Below are 24,256 nucleotides of genomic sequence, written 5' to 3' on the forward strand. Positions count from 1 at the left end.
CCCGGGTTGAAAACACCATGTTAGCACTTCTTTTTGCAGGCAGGTGGCAGCAACACAAAGGTGGCCACGTCCACCAGCACATCCACCAGCACAGGTGAGCTTGAGGCTGGGGAGCAGGGCCCACGCGGACCGCCTCGCCGGGCTCCAGCAGCACCCCATCTGTCTACAGATACCATTTATGCCACTCGACGTGGCAGATGCCTCCGTACAGGACAGGGTGACAATTACTCAGGTCCGTTAAGGGCGACGGAGGGGTCCCTTGAGTACAGAAGGTGCTGTCGTGTGCTGCACGATACGTAAATTCTACTTGAGCTGAAGCTGAATTTTTGTTTCCTCCCTGAATTATTTATTCCTCAAACAATGAATGGTGGCCCCCGGGAGGTGGTGGTGACTGCGTGGGCGAGTCGGGCAGGAATGACTTTAAAAATCGTCACTACAGATGTGGCAGTAACGAATTCCACAGATGAAATGGACCTCGGAGCACTGGTCTCTCACCAGGTCCTTTGGTGAATTGAGGAGGCCCCTACCACCATCCGTCATTTCACCCTCCTGGGACTTGCTCGCACATCCGGAATGAGCCAGCGCCCTCCAACAGGAGTGCGGCAGAGTCCCACACCGCGAAGGAAGCGTGCTCCACTTCTGTGGCCGTCGGCAGTCACCCTGACTTGGACGTCTGCACCCATCGTGTCCCTGGGGGCTCCGCTCACGCCTGCCCAGCCTCTCCCACCCTCCCCAGCCTCTGCCTGAAGGTGAGCATGCTTTTCTGTCGGGCCAAGCCCCCAAACAGGACTGGCCACCAGGGCTGGTTGTGACACACCTCGTGACCTCACAGGTGAGATTTCACCCCAAGAGCCGGGGGCGGGGGGGCTGGAGAACATTCTTGAATAAAGCAAATCCCCACCATGTGCTGTCTGCAGACAGACCACGTGGCAGGCTGAACGGGCCTGAAGCACTCTGCTGAGCACACTGATGCTGAATCCCACCTAACTCAGGCCAGTTTTCCGGTTTCCGCTTTTAATTTCACCACTTTCTCTTAAAATGGAGGTTTTCACAAAGAGGGGTACTGTCTACCAAATCCCAGCTGTGAACTCAGAGCGTAGAGTCAAAGCTGCAGCAAAGAATTATCATTTGTGCAACTAATTTTAGAAAATAGTTTAGTACATTTTTGTTATAAAATCCATTTACAGGAGGTTATTCACATGTACTTATCAAATTTGCTCCTGGTGATACATGAAAACATAGAACCAAATAAACCATGCACATAAATCCAAGGAAAATTATATATAGAGAAGCAAAACAAGTTTTTAAGCAGAATATATTCATGTTGAAAGAACGAACAGTGAAGACAGGCCACTTTCTTGTAGCGCCATGGCAAGGACGAAGCAAACAGCCATATTCCTCACTCTGCAAGATTAACTCCCACTCACCAACACTGCTGGGACAGCCACATCGAGAAGGGCCCCATTTACACATAGGAAATGCTTTATACCAACTTTTTTTTACCAAGTGGAACAACAAACAGTTTCAAATGCAGTGTCAGGTGGCCTGCGTTCGCAGGGAGAGGTCGGCAGGACACAGGCTCGGATGGGGAGCGTGGGCAACCAGCGGACGGACAGGGCGTACGAGAACACACGTCATGCTCATCGGAAGCCCACGGTCCGGGCGTGGCAGCGAAGTCCGCGGCTGGGAACAGGAACCCTTCTTTCTTAGTCTCCGTGCTGCACCAGCAGAGGGAGAAGTTCCTGGCCCCCAACTGTGTCTGTCACGCCTGCTTTCTAAGCCTCCAGAGTTTAGGCCCTTTACACCGCTACCGCCAAGAACCTGCTCAAGAAGAGTAGAAGGAAAGTAAACTCAAAGTAACAGTGCCATTTCTTGCCAAAGGCACAAGCAGGAAGCTTACAGAGCCCCTGACCCGGACAGGGTGGGGCTCGCCCTGCACCTTCTCACACTGCCGGCCGAGGACCCATGCCCTACCCGCACGCAGGGAGCAGGCCGACCGTGGGTCTGGAGCGTGTGCTCCCTGAGGGCCGGGGGTGTCCGCTCGACGTCAGCAGACCCCCACTGGGGTGATGTGAGTAATGAAGAAGCAGAATGTCTAAACTTTTGGCAATCAAACATTTAAAGCTTTTAATAACCAGCTTCAGTAGAATTTTCTGACACGAAGCCCTCTTTGCTTAAAAAGCAGATGGCAAAATTTCAAACGGTGCACAGTAATCTTCAAAGGGAGGCCCTCACCAAGTTAGCCAACGGGCTGCCCAGCATTCCCTACAAACCACTAGTTCTGATAGGTGCAAACTGTTGATACCATATATTCTCATGTCTGTGAATTTGGAAAACTGGACTTTGCAATGAGCGACCCCCCCCACCCCCCCGGTGCAGGTACTCAAACATCCCCTCCCCATGGCACCCCAAACCACAGCACAACCCCCTCTAACCAGATGACCCTACAAAAGTGGCATCTTTTCAGGAGTTAACACAGTCTCCAAAGATCACAGGAAACCTGTCAACTCTCCTCCTGGGTCTCAACTTCCAATGTCTGCACTTCCCTTCAGCCTTCTCTTCTGAAAGGGTGTTTCTTTCCTGCCTACAGTATTCTATCTGGCTGGCCCTCCTGGATCCCAAGCTGCCAGGTCGGTGACCCGAGGCCCCTGGGTAGACATCTAACATGCAGCTCCCCAGGCTCCCCCAGAGCAATCTGGTTGGATTCTCCCGGCAACCTGCCGGCTTTCACGCACAGGGGTCCCCACGCTGCTCCAGCCCCGGCAACTGTGGGACCTGTCACCCACCAGTTACGGGACACTCACAATATGCTGGGGGCATCTGAATGGTAGGTCAAGAATTATTCTTCTGTTTCATCTTCGTCTATTTCAAGGGGAACACGAATTTTAGCTAGAAACCCTGTGCTTCCTGAAATAGGAGGCTGGACTCATCAGAGCAGTGCAATATCCTGCACCAAGGAGCCTCATCTGAAAACGTCCAACAGCAGCAGAACTTTACTGAACAGGACTCGGCTGCCTGAAGTTTCCCCCAGGAGACTCCACTTGTTTTCTTAAATAGAACTAGAGTCGTCTGACCCACCGGCATGAACCCTGCCTCCCAGAATACCTGGGATGCTGAACAGGTCTTGCCGGAACAACATCTGAAAGGGCCTGCCCTCCTCCTCCCACCTTTTTGTTTTTTAAGTATAAAGTTTGTTCTGCTGAAAATGACTAACATTTTAAGTAGGGGAAAGAAAAGCGGTCTACCAGATTACATTTTAAAACGATTTTGTTATTTGCTATACAAATATACATTTCAACTTCTACAACACCCGCCTCAGTCTGACCCCTTATCTCAGAAGGACAGGAGCTCAACATTCTAAGTCTCCGACTTCAAGGACAGTATTACAGACACACAAAGGCCCTTGAAAGCTTTTACAACTGACAAAAAAACTGTGGAAGATGACCAAGAGGCTCAGGTGTTAGGATACATTTTCCATGTTTTCCAACAGCACACAAACTCCTTTAAGGAAAAAAAATGATCTTATCTGGACAGTCCCACTAGCTGGTCATCTTAAGTTTGCAACGATGCTGTGGTTGACAGTCTGTGCCATGTGGCTTCACTATAAAAGCCTTCTTTTCTTTGAGCTGCAGTCCTCCTTCTCCAGTCCCCTCTTGTCCCAGCCAGGGCTCCTCTTCGAGTAGTGGCTCTCCGGGCTCCACCTGTCCTGGTCGCCCTCACTGAAAGCCCGGGTCTCTCTTCTGTGGCTGAGCCCTCCTTCCCAGTCACATCTTCTTTTACTTGTGGAGACATCAGTCCCAGCAGCTGAAGGTTCACACTGCGCGTGAGGTTTGTAGTTGTTCAGAGCGGTTCCTCTGGCAGTGGACTGCTGTGCGCTACCCAGATCCTGGTGACTCCCAGGGAAGCCTGGCTCGCCCGAGGGAGGTGTCGCTCCGGGATGCTGGGGGCTCAAGGGCTGCGGATCCCTTAGGCACACCCCTTTGGCTTCGGGGTCTAGGCCCATCCTCCTAAGCAGTCGTGGGTCCCGAAGCCGGTCCTGAAGGAGAGGCCTTTCAGGGTCCTTTGTAGTGACAGTACCAGAAGATTCCTTGGAGTCAGGGGACGTGTGATACAGGGAAGAAGTGAAAGATGTCTTGGCAAATTCACTGTCGAGCTTGTTGCTGGGCAAGCCGCCCTGGGGTCTGGACGCCTCTGGGGCTACGGCAGGAGGGTGAGTCAGACTTCTCTGCAGCACGGGCTTGAGCTTCAGAATCTTCGCTGCGTCGTGCCTATAGTTTTTGTCGCACGTCTTGATAATGGCACCTCGCTTCTGTGCATCCTGAATCAGGTGATTCCAGTGCTGATTTTCCTTGAAACAGAGAAGGGAAAAACAATTACACCCCCAAAACACTCATACGCTTGGGAAGCATTAAGTTTCTGCTTTCGTTTCTGAATAATAATAAATGCACTTCACGAACAGATTCTCAAGAATCCATTAAAGGAAAAATAAGTTCAAATACGGAATTATGAAGCCACATTACCAGAAAAGAGCACCAGTCACTGCCTATGAGAAAGAACTTCCACCATTTTACCCTGTGGCTCATGCTGTGTGGGAAGCAGAGCTTCTGCAGACCAAACCAGCTGTCTACAGCCACAAGTAGCTACTTACATTTCAATTAGTTAAAGTTAAGTAAAATAAAAAGTTCTGTTCCACAGCTGCACCAGCCACATTTCAAGAGCTCAGGGGCCACACGTGCCTAGTGGTTAGTGTGCTGGATGGTGCACAGAACAGCTCTGTCATCCCAGAAAGTTCCCTTGGACACTTAATCTAGAGTCTTGCCTATCTCTCGAAAGGCTAACATTCTGGAGCAGGAAGGCTTGGTTTCAGAGAGCCCTAAATTTTGGGTGTGACTATTCTAGAAAGAGGCTCATAGCCTTCACTGAATTCCCAAAGGCCTCCCAGACTCCAAAGGGCTAAACTGTCTTAATCCACTGAGACAACTATTCCACAGATTTTTCCCACTGTCTGTCTCTTTTCTGGAGGAACTTAAGTTACGAAAGCAAACCTAAGGAGAAGGAAACCCCACCTGCACGCATCTTTCCTCTCTTCCCGTTTGACTTTCCTCAGCAATAAACTACCACTTTACAACCATCAGAACGTGGGCCTCTTTAGAAAGAAGAGTGAGCGTGAGAGGAGAAAATCCAAAGCCTAAAGAAAGAGGAGACAGCTGCCCTCACGTGGCCTCCTGCCCTATTCAAAAAACTGGGTGAGGGCAGCAGTATTTACTTGCTGCATGACCGTGGTCAAGTCAACCTCTCTGAGCCTATTTCCTCATCTGTAAAATGGGCATAATGTTTTATTTAATGGATTCTAAAATGCACATTGATTTCACATTTAACATTTCTTAATTTGGGGCACCTCCTGGCCAGGTAGCAGTTTCCGAGTACCTAATCCTGGAGGAATTCATGGTTAGGCAACCGCAACCCCTTGACTTTCAGTTAATAAACCATTTAAAAAAAGACTGAATCCCAGCTCTTGTCTGAAAACCTATCCACAGATACCTTCTGATGAGACAAGACAGTACCAGCACTAACGCCTGGGCAAATGGAGACTGGGAGCTGGAAGAGAACCCTGGAGACCCTGGTGGGGTACCCTTAGGAAATGTGCAGTCCCCAACCCGCTGACTGCACAGGGAACAGTCTGTGGCAGAAACAAGGACATGTGGGAGTGGGACCTGGGGAATGATTCTGTAGTGCTAGACTCGGAAAGTGAAGTCCTTCCAGGAACATCGCAGCCTATCCATTTTGTATTTTCTCTTTTATGTATGAACAAGGGTGATAGAAGTCTGTCTTGTCGAAACAAGCCTAAAAGAGTTCTTTTAATAAATATAAAAATTCTACGTGAAAATAGTGTCACAGTTTAATAGTAGTACATAAAATAATGATTCCTATCATAATGGCTTCTTGGATTGGACGAACTGGGACTGTGTGAGGGCTGAAGGCTCATGCACAACGCGCGCGCCCAGGGCCGGCATGCACCAGACAGGCCCGCGCGAGCACTACTGGGCCCAGGGCCTGGACCTCCTTCTCACTCTGGAGCGCCCCCGAGCATCTCACCCTGAGGCTCAAACACAGATGTGACGTGAAGCAGATGGCCTCGCTGCTATTTTTGCCAAGTCTATGGCACCTCAACTTGGTATTTAATCCGATCCTAGGATCACAAAAACAGTTTTGAGAAGGAGCTATTACTCTTGGTTTCTCAGAGGAAACCAAGTACCTTCACCATCGATTCCGTTTCCATAAGGGAAATTGGGCTAAGAATTAAAAAAAAAAAAAGGAAAAAAGCCCCAAGGACCACAGTTTTCCTATTCTGGTCTTTCTGTGCCACTGGTTTCCGAGAGTGCAGACACCCCAGCTCCCCCCCGCGTGCTCCAGGGGCTCCCCCGCCCCGCTCCGTCCCGCAGTCACCACTCATCCATGCCCAGGCGCTCCAGGGGGTGCACCGCCACCGCCAAGGCGCATGCAGATCCCCGGGTGCCACAGAGAGGGGGCAGTAAAACCGGGGGTGCCCAGCAAGCCTTCTTCAATCAGGGCGTCGCTAGGAGACACATAGCTCTAATACACTTTTTACCTTTCAGGTTAAAACATTACCAAAATTCAACCGTGTAAAAAGGATAATTCTAACAGGTTAATCAACTGATAAGAAATCATTTTTTAACACTTAGATCCTAATGGTACCAGGAAAAACAATTCTATAAAAAAATATTTTAAAAAATTTTAAGAAATAATAAAAAAAAAATCTTTTCTTCTGAGGTAAGTACAGATTCATAGGAAGTTGCAGAAAAAGTACAGAGAAGTTCCGTGCATCCTTCACATAGTTTCCCCAGGTAGTTATAAAAATATTTTTTAAACTTTCAATTTATATGTAAATTTTTGTGGCAGAGAAACGTAACAGTATGAGATAACAGAAAGGCTTTTAATTATAAAAATATATATCCCCCCTGAATTTTATCCCAAACAAGTACAAGTGGAAATTCAATTTCAAAGAGCAGAAAGAATCATACTGCTATCTGTTCCAATGGATTCATTTAAGAGTGATGTAAAGAGGGCGCCTGGGTGGCTCAGATGGTTAAGCAACTGCCTTCGGCTCAGGTCATGATCCTGGAGTCCCGGGATCGAGTCCTGCATCGGGCTCCCTGCTCAGCAGGGAGTCTGCTTCTCCCTCTGACCCTCCCCCCTCTCATGCTCTATCTCATTCTCTCTCTCAAATAAATAAATAAAATCTTAAAAAAAAAAAAAGTGATGTAAAGATTTTTAATAGTTTTATTTTACAATGCCAATATTTATAATATATTCAAAAGCAAAATCTTAAGCAATACTTAAACTTACCATAACAAATTTTCAATATCAACTTAAAAACAGGTGGTATGCAGCTTTTAAAAATTCCTTCAAGGGGGCACACAAATAACAGAAGTTGAAGACCACAGATGTAGGGAAGAACTGAATGGGAAAGACTGTATTTGAATGCCCTCTGGTGGTACTAACCAGAAAATGGGAAAAATACTGAAAAAAATCTAATGAGTTAGCTCCTCTCCTAACATAACCACTGACTTTGGGAAACACAAAAATGAGAAGAATTCGAAGTTGTGACCCCCTGAAGGGGCAAGCAGCAAACACCTGTGTTAGCCAGCTGACATCACCGACGTCACCGACGGAGGCCACACTCTGCCTACCACGGATGTAAACCCGCCCCGTCTCCTAGAGGAGCTCTGACACGGCCTCCCCCACCCAAGTGACACAGGGTGAGCAGTACGCTCCCCATGCCAAAACAGAAAAGAAGATCCAAGCTTCCTCTTGCAAACTCCCTCGAGCCGGCGTTAAGCTGGGCCAATAACAGCCACAGTAGCTGAGTGCGTGCTAAGTGCCAACAACTGTTCTAGCACCTTAGATGTATGGATGGATTTATAGATCTCAACAGTCCTATGATGGAGACATAATTTTTTTTTCATTATGGATACTGTGGATACTTGGGCCTTGGACTGCGAAAGGGTTAGCAGTTTACATCTATAAAAGTTCCCAGACAGAAGTTGCTGAAGGACAGGACAACCAGGGGGAAGAAGCTCATTATTTTGTAACCCTGCAATCAATTCCATTTTGATGGAAAATAAAAACAAAACCTCAACCGAGTATCAGTCACAATGGGCAAACTTTGGAGCACTCTGGTCCTGAGAATGCACCTACCATGAGGGTCCTTAAATGTCCGAGGATGAAGAGGCTGTACTTGGCTCGTGTGATGGTGACGTTCAGTCTCTGCAAACTTGCCAGAAATCTAAGCAATAAAAACAAAGTTACTTCCTTCTGCATAACGACTTAGCGTAAGTGCAGGTGACACACAGACAGTGCTTCAGAGAGCTTTCCCTGTGCTCCTTCTCAAGATTTTATTTATTTATTTATTGACAGAGAGAGAATGAGAGAAAAAGCACATGAGAGTGGGGAGGGTCAGAGGGAGAAGCAGACTCCCTGCCGAGCAGGGAGCCCAATGAGGGACTCGATCCAGGGACTCCAGGATCATGACCTGAGCCGAAGGCAGTTGCTTAACCAACTGAGCCACCCAGGCGCCCATCCTTCTCCTTCTTTAATGGTACATCATTTTCTCCCTCTTCCCAACACAGGGTCCCCAGCAAAGAAGCAATTCCCATTAAAACCTGGAAACAAAAGGCTTGGAGCTTTCCTTGAAAGTGATGCATCTGTCTGTCAATCTCCTATTTGGACTTGGAAAAGATACTGGGAATTTTAACAGTGTCATTTTTTTTTTTTCTTGAAGATTTTATTTATTTGACAGTGAGAGAGAGAGAGCACAAGCAGGGGGAGGGGCAGAGGGAGAAGCAGACTCCCCGCTGAGCAGGGAGCCCGATCCGATGTGGGGCTTGATCCCAGGACCCTGGGATCATGACCTGAGCTGAAGGCAGATGCCTAACCGACTGAGCCACCCAGGCGCCCCTTAACAGTATCCTCCTTAAAGCTTTAGAAACATCCTAAAAACACGCTACTAGATCAGTTATTCTTAGTATATCGGAGATCAGTAAAATGTTGTGGAGCCAGAGGAGAAGCACACACATATCAGACAAAGGTACCAACACATCTGAGGAGAGCTCAGCAATAACAGAACTGCTGTATGAAGAAGGTGGCCTTTCTGCTTCACAGGATGCCCCAGAGATACCAATGTCTTCACTTGTCCATGCAGACTCTCTCCAAACAGGGAACAGGTAACTCATGTTACTATTTTCTTTAAGAGCAAGGAAACTCATTTATAATCTGTAAATTTCACCTGCTCCTCAAGAGCAGGAAAAGGCAGCCACACAAGAGTCTCAGCGCTCTGAGACTCAGGGGAGTTTTCTGTCACTCATTACAATGTCCTTGGCATCTTTAGTGAGTAAACTGACAGGAGTTAAGGTTTACAAACTTAGCAAAGCACAAAAACACAGAGAAGACGAAAAGCCACTCTATGACAGATCGTGGAGAGGACAGGCCCCCTGCAAACTACCCCCGAGCCAAGAGTTAGGTTACTCTTAGGAGGTCAAAGAACAGACTGCCCCTGGACGTGGGTGATAGACAAGGTCCAAGAGAAGCAGACGTGACAGTGGATCAACTTTACAAGTGAAAAAGGAAACTTTCATGAAGTGACACAAGTTTTTATAAAGGAAAATACTGCAAATAATGATATTCTCCAACAGTGATCAAAAACAGATCTGACTCGAGATTACAGACAAGTAAAAAGCCAGTGACACTCACCCAATTGAACCCTGCATGGTATTTGCTCTGACGCACGTAACAATAACGCAATCCTTCTGCCGGCCCTGGAACCCATCCACGGTATCTACTTCTGCTGGCCTATTTACAAAAGACAAATATGTTTACTGAAAAACGTTAAGATAATTATTAAATATGCATATTTATACAGTAGCATTTTTTCAGCTTTTGTCATGGTATCTTTTATCAATATATAATTCATGTAACATAAAATTCACCACTTTAAAGTATAGCATTCTGTGGTTTTTAGTATATTCACTATGTTGTACAACCATCACCACTATGTACTTTCACAACATTTCCTTCATTCGTGCCTATTAGCAGTTAATCTCGATTTTTCCCTCTTTCCAGGCCTGGTAACCACGAATTTACTTTCTGTCTGGAAATTTTATTTATAAATGGAACCATAACATATGTGGCCTTTCCTCCTTGGCTTCTTTCACTTAGAACATGTTCAAGGTTCATCCCTGCTGTAGCGTGTAACGGTACTGCACTCCTTTTAGGACTGAATATTTGGTTGTACAGATACGCCATGGTTTATTTATCCATTTACAATTGATGGGACATCTGGGTTGTTTTCCCTTTTTGACCATTATGAACAATGCTGCTATCAACATTCACTTACGAGCTCTTGTGCTAACATTTTTTCAATTCTTTCAGGTATTTATCTAGGAGTGAGATTTCTGGGTCATACAGGAATTCTACGCTTCACTTTTTTTGAGAGAGAGAAAGCACAAATGTGAATGTTGGGGGAGTGGGAGGGGGAGAGAAAAGAATCCCAAACCGGCTCCATGCCCAGCAGGGAGCCCAACATGAGCTTGATCCCACGACCCTGAGATCATGGCCAGGCCCGAGCTGAAATCAAGAGGACACTTGACTGACAGAGTCACCCAGGTGCCCCTATGCTTCACTTTTTGAGGAACTGCTAAACTGTTCTCCACAGTGATCTACCATTTCACATTCTCACCAGCAATGCACAAGGGTTCCAATTTCTCAACATCCTTGCCCAAACTTGTTATTGTCTGTTTTTTTATGAGTCATTTAGATGGGTGACATGGGGTCTCACTGTGGTTTTGATTTGCATCTCCCTAATGACAAATGATGTGGAACATCTTTTCATGTGCTTGTGGACCATTTGTTTACAACCTACTTTTGAGAAATGCTATCTGAATCCTTTGCCCATTAAAAAAATTAGATTATTTAACTTTTTATTTTTGAGTTGTGTGAGTTCTTTATATAATTCAGATACATGATTTGCAAGTACAGATTTCCCTTGACTTAGGATGGGTTACATCCCAATAAACCCATCGTAAGTTAAAAATACCCCAAGTTGAAAATGTAATTTACTACACTTAACCTACCGAACACTGTAGCTTAGCCTGGCCTACCTCGGACATTAGCCTACAGTTGGGCAAAGTCATCTAACACAAAGCCTATTTTATAATAAAGCGTTGGCTATCTCACGTAATTTACTGACCACTGCTCTAGGATAGGTACAGGATGGCTGCCAGTGGCCGCGGGACTGCCTGTGAGCTGCGCCCACTGCTGCCCAGCACCGCGAGAGGATTGTGCTGCGCATCACCAGCTGGGGAAAAGATCCACATTCAAAATTTGAAGTATAGCTTCTACTGAATGTGTACTGCTTTCCCACCATCATAAAGTTGGAAAATTCTAAGTCAAACCATGGTAAATCAGGAACTATCCGTATATTTTCCCATTCTGGGGGCTGTCTTCTCCCTTTTTAAATGGTGTACTCTGACCCACAAAGGTTTCTAAATTTTTAATTATGAAGCCCAATTTATCTATTTTTACTTTGGTAACTTGTGCTTGGGTGTCATGCTGAAAAACTGTTGTCTAATCTGAAGTCACACAGATTTATACCTTTATTTCAAGTTTTATAATTTTATCGCTTAGATTCAGTGCTCTAATCCACTTTAAGTTCATTATACTGTATGGTGTGAGACAAGAGTCAAAATTCATTTTCATAGTGCCTGGGCAGCTCAGCCAGTTAAGCTTCGGACTCTTGATTTGGCTCAGGTCATGATCTCAGGGTGGTGAGAAGGGAGCCCCGTGTCTGGTTCTGTGCTGGGCATGGAGCCTGCTTAAGATTCTCCTTCTCCCTCTCCTTCTGCCCCTCCCTCCCACTTGCTCCTTATTTAAAAAAAAAAATACATTCTCTTGCGTGTGGAGATCTAGTTGGCCCAGCACCATTTATAAAAAGGCTATTATTTCCCCACTGAATGACGTTGGCACCCTTGTTGAAAAGCAACTGGTCATAAATGAGCGGGTTCATTTCTGAACTCCCAATTCTATTCTACTGGTTTCTATGTCTATCCTTAGGACAGTACCAGTTCTGATAACCAGCTCTGCAGTAAGTTTGGAAATAGTAAAGTGTGAACCCTCCAACATTTAGTGTTCTTTTTCAAGATATTTCCACGTGAATTTTAGGTTAAGCTTGTCCGTTTCTGTCAAACAGGCAGCTGGATTCTGCTAGAGACAACACTGAAATCTGTAGATCAATCACTCTGGGGAGTGCTGCCCCCTTAACAGCACGAAGTCTTCCAATCCACGGACACAGACTATCTTTCCATTTATCTTGGTATTCTTTAACTTCCTTCAACAACGTTTTGTACTTTTTGATGTGTAAGTTTTATACGTCTTTACTACATTCGTTCCTAAGTATTTTGTTCTTTTTGATGCCATTATAAACAATTGTTTTTTAAATTTCCTTTTCAGATTGCTAGTTGCTGCTGTATACAAATACAACTAATTTCTGTATACTGATCTTGCATCCTACAAGTTGGCTGAACTCATTAGAATGAATGGTTTATGTGGTTTTTGATATATAAGGTCCTGCCAACTATGAAAAAGGATAGTTTTACTTCTTTTATAATATGGATGCCTTTAATTTCTTTTCTTGCTCAATAATCCTGCTCAGAACCTCTAATACAGTGCTGCACAGAAGTGGTGAGGGCAGGCGTCCTTCCTGATCCTGGGGGAACAGCACTCAGTCTCACCATCAAATATGATGTTAGCTGTGGGTTTTTCATAGATGCCTTTTATTAGGTTGAGGAAGTTCCTTTCTATTCCTAGTCTATTGAATGTTTTTATCCTGAAAGGGTGTTGGATTTAGTCAAATGCTCTTTCTGTATCTACTCAGATGATCATGTGGGTTTTCTCCCATTATTCTATTAATATGTTGTGTCACGTTGATTTTTGTATATTGAACCAACCTTACATTCCTGAGATAATTCCACTATGGTCTTGGTGTATAATCCTTTTAATATGCTGAATTCAGTTCCCATTATTTTGTTGAGGATTTTTACATCCATATTCATAAGGGATACTGGCCTGTAGTTTCTCTCTTCTTGTGATGTCTTTCCGTGGCTCTGGTAAGGTAATTTTGGCCTCATAAAAGGTGTTAGAAAGTCTTCCCTCCTCTTCTATGTTTTGGAAGAGTTTGAGAAGGATTGGTATTAATTCTGATCTTACTGTTTGATAGAATTCACCAGTGAAGCCTGGTCCTGGGTTTTCCTTTGTTGGAAAGTGTTTGATTACTAACTCCATCTCTTTACTTTTTACAGGTCTGTTCAAATTTTCTTATTTTTTTCTAGAGCCAATTTTGGTAGCTTGTGTGTTCCTAGGTTAAGAAATGTTTGAATTAATGGATTTCCGATAATTAATCTTTAATTTTATTGTTGAGGTAAGAAGGAGACAAAAACATGATCTTCACCCTGTACATAAAGGCATGAAAAGGATTAAATACTTTATTCTAAGTGAAAGTGTTACTTCGTGAATCTTACTAGAATGAGAATTCAGATCAACAAGTCATAGAAGTAAAGGAAGAGGACTGGAGGGTTTCTCAGTGGGTTCCACTGCCAATGGTGGTGAGGACATCCCGATCAGCAGGAGGTACTCTGTCTATGGCTGGTCTGCGGGGCCGGGAGTCTGAGCGTTCCCTACCCAGCATGACCGAAGCCTTGAGTCTCCTCCTGCTATATTACCATGGCCTAAGGCCATTTCCTAGAGTTAGGTTTCCTTTTATCCCCTCTTTCTTCTTTTTAATTCAACAGAAAAACTGGAAATATCTGTAAAAATATAGATGCCTCACCCTTTTCTATCAAATTCTTTGTCCAAATCCTTCTGAATCATCGTCTTCTGAGCCTTGTAATGGGTTATTATGCCAATGTTCCGGAAAGTAACATCCCTTCTTTTGTCTTTAATAAGTTTAATTATTTCCATTACCAGTTTTATTTCTTGAACATTTACATATGAGCTAAATAAGATGAAAAAAACAAAACAAAACACATCAAAACTAATAGCAGTCCAACTGCTAGCTTCAGTCCTACTTTGTTTTCCGTTACAGTGAAGGGCAGGCAGGTATGTTTCACCTTTATTCAGTCATCAGCGGCTCAAAGAAGCTGTTATAATGACCATTAATATTGCATACTTGAAGACCTATAACCACCCAGTGAAACAGGAAGTTGTAAGAAAGAAAAGACTCTGAAGTCAACTGAAGTTTACTCACCGATATCTTCATTTGTTGTAACAGGGATAGCAACAGTCAGAACAAAAGTATTCATAATAACGAAGATATGAATAATAAATAGCGAACACTAAGAATTTGCTATCTTCCACACACTGAAAAAAATGCTTTATCATATTATCTTTCTTAATTCCCCACGCTGGCTGGGCACCACACGGCGAGGGGATGCCATCCACACAGACTAAATGTGATGTAGCCCCCAGAGGTGAACAACATGGAATCCTGCAGCAGGCCTGCATCCTCACTGGCCTCTTCCTGCACTCCCAACTCACCTCCCAAACTACACGCACCCCTTCATTACTGTTCTAGGAGCAACATGCGCTGCACCTGAGGCCACCTTAGCGGTCTCACTTTAAGGGCCTTTAATACCCACAATCTTAACTTCTGACTTACTCGACAGAAAACCCCATTAGCCAGCTCTCTCTTCCATCACTGAAGTCTAATTTACTTTCCTCGGTCACCTCTCAGGTCAACACTCTTCTGTGACCTTCACCCCCAACAATGCTTATGGCCAACTGCTTCTCTGTAGCCCTAACTTCTTCACTCAGTGTCCTGTCCCCCCACCTCAGTAGCTCAACTAATACCTAATCCTTACTGAGGACGCCACGTGCTCTACAGCGCTCTCAGGGACGCAGAGGTGGTATGTGTACTCTCCCCGTACTCCATGCTAGGACCTGTGCTAACAAACACAGCCTACAGACCACTACCCCTCTATTTTCTCACAAGACGCCCTAACTCCTTAGAAGTTTCTCCTACTTAGCAGTCACCACTCCTTTTCAATCCTTCACAGACCACATTAATACGTTCCCTTATACACAATCCCAGACATCAGGTACTGTCCACCCTCTGTCTCCTACCTTAATTCAAATGGATCTATACTGATCCTCACACCGCTTAACCCAGCTGGAATAAGTAATTACCTTGGCGATTACCCAGTTGTGTCTGTCTCTCCTCTTAGATCACAAGAGCCATCCATGCACTGGGGCCATGTCTGTCTTACAACAGCTGTGATCTTATTAGCATGTATTTACTCAAGTGCTTACCATGCTAGGGATTACCATCCCCATTACACAATTAAGAAGAACTAAAAGGCCGAAACATATAGAGAAAGATATTAGTAATTTATGATAATAAAGGAAAAGCTAGTAGCCTAGCTCCAGAAAAATGCCTGTGCCCTGGCACTAGGCAAAGAGATGTATGGAAAATGTTTTCCATGTAAATATGAACAAAAATAACAGCTCTGGGACCATCCCTGGGGATTGAAGAGAGGAGAACATACTCATTATCCCGTCTTTCTGAACCGTCTCCGACATCAAACACCAGGTAAGGTTGAAATGGCCAGTCTGATGAACACCGATTGGTTTCAGTCTGTCTACAAAAAAGCAACCACCATTATAAGAAAATATTTTATTTTTATTACTATTTTTTTGTTAGGGAAGGAACTAAGGATAAGAAATACCTTATTTTATCAAAATGTGTTTTAGTGAAAGGTAAAAAACAGATTTTATTTCTGTTCTAGGCTAGGGAGAGTGATCTGTGCAATTAAAGATAACTGCAACTGAAAAGTCACTCCTAATATAGTAAGTGAAAAAAGCAAGCCAGAGAATACAGACAGTCCCCGACTTTGGATGGTTCAACTTAAAATTTTTTGACTTAACTCTGGTGCAAAAGCAATACATTTCGGTGGAAACTGTACTTGGAATTTTGAATTTGGATCTTGTCCAGGGCTAGCAACACGCAGTACAATCCTCTCACGAGACGCTGGGCAGCACTGAGGAGCTACTCCCAGTTAGCCCCGCAGTCATGAGGGTAACCAACTTCTACGCTGACAACCATTCTGTTTGTAACTATCAGTACAGTATTTGATAAATTACACGAGATATCCAACACTTTATTATAAAATAGGCTTTGTGTTAATGATTTTTGCCTAACTGTAGGCTAATGTAAGTGTTCTGAGTACGTTTCAGTAGGCCAGGCTAAGCCATGTTTGGTAGGTAGGTTTGATTTATGATACGTTTATTGGGACGTAACTCCATCATAAGTCAAAGAAGATCTGTACTATGCTGAGTATGGTGTGATTCTTTTTTTCAAAAATTTAAAAAGTAAAAAAGTAAAAAAAGATATGTATAGTGTAAGGACTAGAAATAGGTATACCAAGATGTTACCAGTGATTATTTCTGGGTAGCATAAATAAGGGCAATCTTCCCCCCTTCTTTTTTATCTGCATTTGCTAAAATCAACATGGCTTTTGTAATTAGAAAAAATGATTAAACCTCTGATTTATGCTTTTTATGATGACTTAAGAACACAGTAAAATAGCTATTCTTCCTAAGCAGCTAAGCCCACAAATAAAAATAAGCTAATATAAGCAATGAATGGGAACTCACCTATTTGTTTTCAAGCTTCTGTTATAAACATAATTAGAGGGGAAGAGACATATGTCTGGGTGCATCCTGTACTGAACAGTAAGCTGTAAAATAGGCAGCCTGCCGATCATATTGTGCTCCACATTGTCTTCCAGCAGCTTGTAGAAGCGCGCCATCATTGACTGGTCATAGCCATATTCCTGTGCTTTCTGGAAAGGGAGAGAACAACAATTTCCAAGCATTTGTTTATACTTTTCCCACTATTGTAAAAACAGCAACTGAGCTCTAATATGTAAGCGGCATAAGATGGCCAACAACCACAGATTCAGAGAAAGATGTTTCTGACTCCAGGCCTTGAAAAATGATGTAGCTTGACTATAAAAGTTTATTTAGAAAACCCACATACTGCTTATGAAAAGGATGTGATCTGGGGCACCTGGCTGGCTCAGTCGGTAGAGCATGCGACCCTTGATCTCAGGGTTGTGAGTTCAAGCCCCATGTTGGGTGTGGAGCCTACTTAGTTAAAAAAAAGAAAAAAAAAGGAAAAGATGTGATCTTGTAATGGCCATAACTAAAGCTATTTTGATGCTAACAGAGGTCACCTGAAAGAATCAATAATAAAAGAAAGAATTGCAACACAGATTTTAACAATTATATCTAACGTATTCTCTCACAGATGGAAATATTGGTTGTCATTGTACACAAGCCTTTTAAAGACCAATCTCATCCATCCAACATACACTGAGAGCACCTAAAAGTTGGAGTGCTGAGACTGTTAAGTGAATTAGATCAAGTGCCACAGAATTTGTATTCCAGTGGAGGAGAAAGACAAGTGACAATAATTACTAAGTTGATTTCATAAACCTATTAATGAGTTAAGACCTGAAAAATTAGTGACCTAAAAGATAAATGAAGAGAATAGTTCTAATGTTATTGTAGCTGTGCCGTGGGATATACTTTTCAATGTCAACATCATACAAATATTCAAGAAGTATTGTGTCTTAAATCATCTAGAAGCAAATGGGCACTTAAGAATGCACTAAGACAACGGATATGGGATCTTCACACGTGATGCTGAAGACGTGTGTGCGAAGTTCGAAAAACCTGTTTCACAAATTAGGAGAGTAGTGGGGGGGGGAAGGCATTACTTCCTAAATCATAGGTTATTTCTATATGTGATTTTAAATAAGTCTGTGTAACTAAATAAAGTATTAGTAGTAGACATTCAACAATTTTATCTACATCCCCAGAAGTTGATCTATTCACAAGTTAGCCAAACCTATTTTGAAAAAGAAAAAGGTAACAACAGTTCCACTTGCAGAAAAAGACTGGGTCTACCCTACAGAATGATGTGGATTTCTACGTTCTGACATGGAAGGATATTCCTGATCTATTTACAGACCGGAAAAAAAGACAACTTGGCACAGAATGCTTCTGCCCCCTTTAAAGCAAACTCTATACACATACAACCACCACACACAAACCTTATAGCCACCTGACATACCATATCCTAGCGACTTATGTACCGTCTGTTACCCCCTACATGCAAGCTCCAAAAGGGCAGGGACTTTTGTCTGTTTTCTTCACTGTTTTAACACCAGTACCTGAAACAGTGCCTGAATTAGGCTGGCACTCAATGAATACTGATGGAAAGAAATGAATAAACGAACACACAAATGCCCAGCAAAATCTGTTAAAATACTCACTAAACTGTTCCCAGTAATTCTTCTTAGAAACAGGTGGATAGAAAAGCATGTTGAGAAAATTAACTTTGTAATTATCTTCTAAATTTTTCTCAATAAGCCCATATTATTTCTGTAATAATAATAAGCCCAAGCAGATTTTTCTCATTTTTGCTGCTTTTATCAATCACCAAAGTAAGCAGTAAAGTTGGGGCCCATCAACAATCCCTTTTCACTACATGCTGAGCCCCTTCAAGAAGTTAAATCAGTAAATTTGCGAGATACCATGTTATTTAAAAGAAATGCAATACAGAGTCGGTTCTTCATTATTCTCCATGAACAGAATCACCCGCAGCTTTTCCTACGGACACAGGTTTTCACTCAGAGATCTCAGGTGTGCTTCTAGGCTAACACCATAGTGTGATCATGCACATGCTCAGATGTCAAAGAACTGCACTATCATTTTCAATAATTCCGAGGTCAAAACACAGTAATGACAACAAAAACCACTTGCTTTCATTCCACAACTGAACAGAAATGCTTTGGAATGATCTGTTCTCTGGGGTTATTTATGCAACCACTCCTCTGTACAAACAATCTTTGTATTAGTGAAATATACAACTATTAATTAAATTCAAAGCCATGGTCTACACCTATTCAGATTACCCAAAACATCTACAAAAGTCCCGATTCTGGTGTGCATTTCTAGGAGCCCTCTGTGGTGCGGTAACAGCAGAGAGGGGCGGGCCACGTTCGAGGTGCTGGTTGGTCCTCCCCACAAGCGGGGCTCACGGCCCCTTTTCTCTTCCTGACACTGCACTTTCAGAGGACGAGAGAGGCACAGTGTATCTTTTTTTTTTTTTTTTTGTATGATAGGACACAGAATTCTAAAACTGGAAATGTACTCTAAGTATATTTAAAGTACTCTTGATAACATTTTCAAATTTGCATACATTTAAAATATAAATCAGGAGGTTAGGAAACTTAAAATTTTTCTTTTATTATTGTTTTGGTGTTTATGTTACTAAAATGGATTGGATACAGCCCTTAAAATAGCTGTGCACCGCCCTTCCCCAAGATAGAGCAGGCCGCACATGGAACACGGTCGTTCTTGTCTTCAGGTCTCGGGCACGCGCCCTGCTCGGGTCACACATGCACATAAGCACAATCAGGAACAAAGGGACATTTTTACAGACTTTTACTCTTAAAATTCAAACAGTGGTTCTCTTTCCTTAGCCATTCCCTACTTTTCCTTCCAAATAAGAGATGATGATCCAAGACAGACCCCCTCCAAACATAAGAACAAAAAAGGCCCTTCCACTTTAAAGCAATATGAACATGAAACTAACTTACCATAGAAATGACCGTGGGAGGGAGCTGTTTAGGATCTCCTACGAGGATGAGCTTGTTACAACGATGGATGAGTGGAGTAAGAGTCTCAACCTCACAAGACTGCCCGGCCTTGGGAAGAAAGTACAGAATGAGAAAGTGTTCTTAATCATCTTTGCGGGCGCCTGGGTGGCTCAGTCGGTTAAGCAACTGCCTTCGGCTCAGGTGATGATCCCAGGGTCCTGGGATCGAGTCCCGCATCGGGCTCCCTGCTCTGCGGGGAGCCTGCTTCTCCCTCTCCCACTCCCCCTGCTTGTGTTCCCTCTCTCGCTGTGTCTCTCTCTTTCAAATAAATAAATAAAATCTTAAAAAAAAAAAAAAAATCACCTTTGCTGTTCCTTTATCCATGTACACTTTATCTAATTCATAAAAGTTCTAACATTCAGAAAAGTATCACACTTTCTCCTTCTGCACTGAGTATCAAAAATAAGGATTTCTGAAACGTACTTATTGTGATGAACACCAGGTGATTAAAATAATAAAAAATAAGAAAAATGAGAAAAAAAATAAGGATTTTTTTTTTTTTTTTGGTTAGAAGATAAAACAACAACAGAAACAAACACTCTAAACAATCAATTAAGAAGAACCACCACAGGTGCATTGTGAAGCTGGAACCAGTAGGGTACCATGACCACTTGGGAACCAGCCACGGGCTGGAAGGCGTGTAATGCCCCAGTCCTATGTTCTCTGTTCCTTCTGGGCACTTGCCCACGGGAACTGCGTGGCTGTGTGACCCCCCTCTCCCTGCCACCCCCTTTCTTCCTTGTTCCCCGCAGGCCTCATCATCTGCAAGACTCAAGCTTCTCTTCAATAACATTTTCTTCAATTATTTCAACATTTCCATGGTTTCTGTTCTTTCGTTTTGGTGAAACTGGATCTTGGATTGATCCTCTGTATCTCATTTTCCACGTCTTTTGTCTTCTGGCTCTACATTCTGGCCAACAGTAGGTACCCAACAAATGCTTGCTCAATGAATGAACTACGAATAAAGGATATTAGCTGAAAATATTGTGGCTCAGAGCTGTCCAAAGTTATATTAAAACTGCTTCAAAAGGGAACCAGAGCTATTCCAAGCAGAAGCGAGATTCTCCTTGGGAAGGATCTGTTGGGAACAGTCAGGCATCCTTAAGACTATATAATCCCAATTCTGGGAAAGCCATTTTAACCGTGGGGGGCCGTAAGCAGCACATTTCAACATAAGAGACTACACACATGTGACAGCAGGTAAAAACCAGCTACACAAGGACTCTGCTCTAACTCAGCAGCAGCATGGTTCCCTCAAGACTCGGCCCTCACAGCAACATCCAAGTCATACCGCCGACCGCCTACTGACCTCATCGACAATGACACAACTGAAGGGGACACCCCCTTGCCCACGAAAAGCAGACTCAAGCAGTAAACCACCACTTGTGCTCAATGTGCAGCAGATGACATGAGACTCTAAGATGATGATGCTCTGTGTTTTTTGTGGGCGTCCTTGAACCTAAGACAACAAATAAAGATGCATCAATATTTCGCTGTATATAAATTGATTATGGTAGGCCTATTTTTTACTGTAAAACAGCCACCATTTATTATGTGATAAACATATTTGGTGAACGCTGAGAGGGAACCTCAAATCTAGAAAACGGCAGAAACGTTTAAGATAATCAGAAACCACCAGAGAGAACACTGTGCACTGCAGTGCAGTCTAAGCTCAGAACAGGATTTAAGCACATTAGGAAAAATTTATTCAGGCTTGATTTGGTCAAAGCAAATTACAATTCTTACAGCAGATGTATGTGGGCAGGTATCAGAATGCGTAGAGATAGTTGTGAAGCAATTATCTGAGTTAAACTAGGGTCAGAACTCAGCTTGAACATACATTTTTCTGTCAGTTTTTAAGTATATAATGTTGTTCTTTCTTTTACAAAGGCTTGTACCAACGACGACAATGCCTGTGAAAACGAGAAGCATTCTGCTTGCACGTAAGAAAGACCACCTCAGTCCATCTCTGCCACATGGATTGTGTGATGGCGCCAGACAGTGCACCTCCCATTTAGTGTTCAAGCCAATAAACCAGGGTTCTTATCAGAGATTCAGTGAGCCTATTTCAGTTCCTAAACAGGGGTTCATCCCTCCGCATTTGTTCAACCCCAGACGTGGACTCCCAAGCATGTGTGGAAGCTTCAGGGAGATGGTGGCAACTGTGGCCCTCCCAGGGACACACGTGAATGCACTGTCACACACCTCTCCTCTCAGCCACCTGAGGAAAACTGCCAAGTACAATTAATTCAATGGCCCACAGAACAAGGTGACGAGCAGCAAAACCCACAGTATATGCAAAAACAGACTTCATCCTTAAGTTTGGGAAGTAATTTTGGGCTCAGTTTACAATTTTAATAGAAACCTTTCCACGTAATTTTTTTATTTAAATGAACAAACAGCTAAATTGTTCAACTGTTATTTATTTAGCTATATCGGGAAGGCTAATACATTCAAGAGAAAAATCTCAGCTTAAAAATACTAGTAACGTCACCAGTTGCTATAACCTGCTCTCCCTGACCCCCACTGGTTTATTAGGGCTGCAATCTGGTCACAAGAATATATATCAGGCTCATCCTAGCTTTGATCAATCTAAATCTTGTTCATTTTTTTTTTTTTAAAGATTTTATTTTTAAGTGAGCTCTGTGCCCAACGTGGGGCTCAAACTCAACAACCCCGAGAGATCAAGAGTCACATGCTCCACCAACTGAGCCAGCGAGATGCCCCTTGATGATATTTTTATACCCAGAGAATACTGGGGAAGAAGTTACACACGCTATAGAAGGATTCTTATGATCAAAAACAAATAGGAGAAGTTTATGCTTTCAGTCAAGAATTGTAAAAGACTTGTTTGTACTCTCTTTTGCCAAATCCCCAGCCACTGTCATGCTACTTGAATCTAGACATCTGATTTTCCTTTTTTTTTTCCCTTCTCTTTTTGGTGTCCTTGGGCGGGCACGGATTTTATTTTCTTTTTAACAGGGAAAACACCTTCAAATCTACTTTCACTAACGATTCATCTGATGATAGTTATCATAATCGACTTTGCAGTGCCGGGGGTGTGGAGAGCACCTAACAATGGAGTTTAATACTTACCCAGACCTAGAAAAGGAAAAAATACTTTATAATCACCTCTTTCTTAGAAATCTCAATGACGATAAGAATTATTAGGCTAAAACAAAAACAGCAAATGTACCTGTAATTGCATCATTTTCTCTACTTTAACATTTAAAAAAGCTTTTCATAATATTTAAATGCAATTGAGAAAAGCCCATCAGTTGTGTGAAATAATTCATAATAAAGAGAAAGAGAGAAAAACCTGGAAAATGCTCCAGGTGAACCACTTACCTCTTTAATTTTAGAAGCTAGTTCCTGCCTCTCTTTTGAAACTTTTGCAATTTTTTCATCTAATTCTTGCCTCTGGGAAAAGTGAGAGTGCAATCATTAACGTTAAACTGAGCCATTTTAAAATGCTTTCCCGCTGACTGCCTTGCCTTTCAGGTGGCACTATAATCTATCTGCCCAAGACTCGCTGTTCACCCAGTTCCTTCTCTCTTCCCCAGGAGTCCTGACACCAGGCTGTGCTGCGGCTACGCTACCCCACGGTACTGCTGCCTCGTGCACGCTGTCCGGCCAGGCAGCCTGAAGAGACCCTCCATGGACACGAGCCCTCCCGCGAACAAGGCCCCAGGTAAGAGAGCAGCCACAGAGTCTGAGCAAATGGAAGCTCCGACAGGCCTGCCCTCATGACCACAGTCTCCCCTGCCTCCAGCGCCTGTGTGCTTTATGCACACCCATGCAGCTTATCTAAGCCCTGCTCTTTTGGGCTGAGTTGCCCAATCTGGCCCTAGCCCAGGACCCCCAAAGCACCTCATCCACAGACCCTAACAAAGACGAGCGCCCAGGTCCTGCCTCAGGGTCTGCATTCTGCCTTGACCTCCCTGTGTGGCCCCTGGCGGGACGTGTACTTCCTCCAGGATCTGTGCGTAATAAACGTCTCTATTCAATTTCTCTATGGTCTGGCACCCTGAGCTTCACTTAAGCGTTAATCTGATAAAGCTTAACACTGTACAAGATTCCGTTCTGTCTAGTGTGTCCCATGTGTGCTATTTCTGTCTGCTGGGCAGTTCAACCCCTGGGGCTCATTCCTCCATTAATTTCTGGGTGGTTCAAACAGGTTATTAATCACATCCCAGTCATTCCTCTAGCCACAGTGATGGTCATATAACATAGGCCTGGTAAACTGGCTCACATTCCCTTAAAAACAGGGATTAGACCTGCTTGCACACCCAGGGACTAATCAGACTCCCTCCATGGAACTGATGCATGGATAGCAGGGAAAGCAGCCCCTTCTCGCCCTATGGGTTTCCTTCCTGCCTGCCTGCCTTCCTCCCTTCCTTCCTTTCTTAAAATTTATTTATTTATTTGAGAGAGAGAGAGAGAAAGAGCGTGGGCAGTTG

The 24,256-nt window shown here is 43.6% G+C and overlaps 1 protein-coding gene across 6 annotated transcripts in view; it reads right to left on the bottom strand.

Annotated features, from left to right (window-relative positions):
* Positions 1-1,137: 1,137 nt before the first annotated feature.
* SETX (senataxin) overlaps positions 1,138-24,256 on the bottom strand; it is an 86,627-nt gene continuing 63,508 nt past the window's right edge. For 5 of the 6 annotated variants that reach the window (XM_081803821.1, XM_081803819.1, XM_081803822.1 and 2 more), the window contains 9 exons: positions 23,145-23,216; positions 21,106-21,255; positions 19,737-19,844; positions 16,723-16,910; positions 15,615-15,707; positions 13,901-14,065; positions 9,772-9,870; positions 8,221-8,308; positions 1,138-4,348 (listed from right to left, as the gene is read on the bottom strand). In XM_081803821.1, the coding sequence (XP_081659947.1) occupies positions 3,602-4,348; positions 8,221-8,308; positions 9,772-9,870; positions 13,901-14,065; positions 15,615-15,707; positions 16,723-16,910; positions 19,737-19,844; positions 21,106-21,255; positions 23,145-23,216 (1,710 nt within the window). In that variant the 3' untranslated portion in view covers positions 1,138-3,601. The remainder of the gene's footprint in view (positions 4,349-8,220; positions 8,309-9,771; positions 9,871-13,900; positions 14,066-15,614; positions 15,708-16,722; positions 16,911-19,736; positions 19,845-21,105; positions 21,256-23,144; positions 23,217-24,256) is intronic. The other variant, XM_081803823.1, reaches the window with a different exon arrangement.

This window comes from Leptonychotes weddellii, chromosome 14, assembly GCF_054177405.1.
Source record: "Leptonychotes weddellii isolate Sample4059 chromosome 14, ASM5417740v2, whole genome shotgun sequence".
NCBI lineage: Eukaryota > Metazoa > Chordata > Mammalia > Carnivora > Phocidae > Leptonychotes > Leptonychotes weddellii.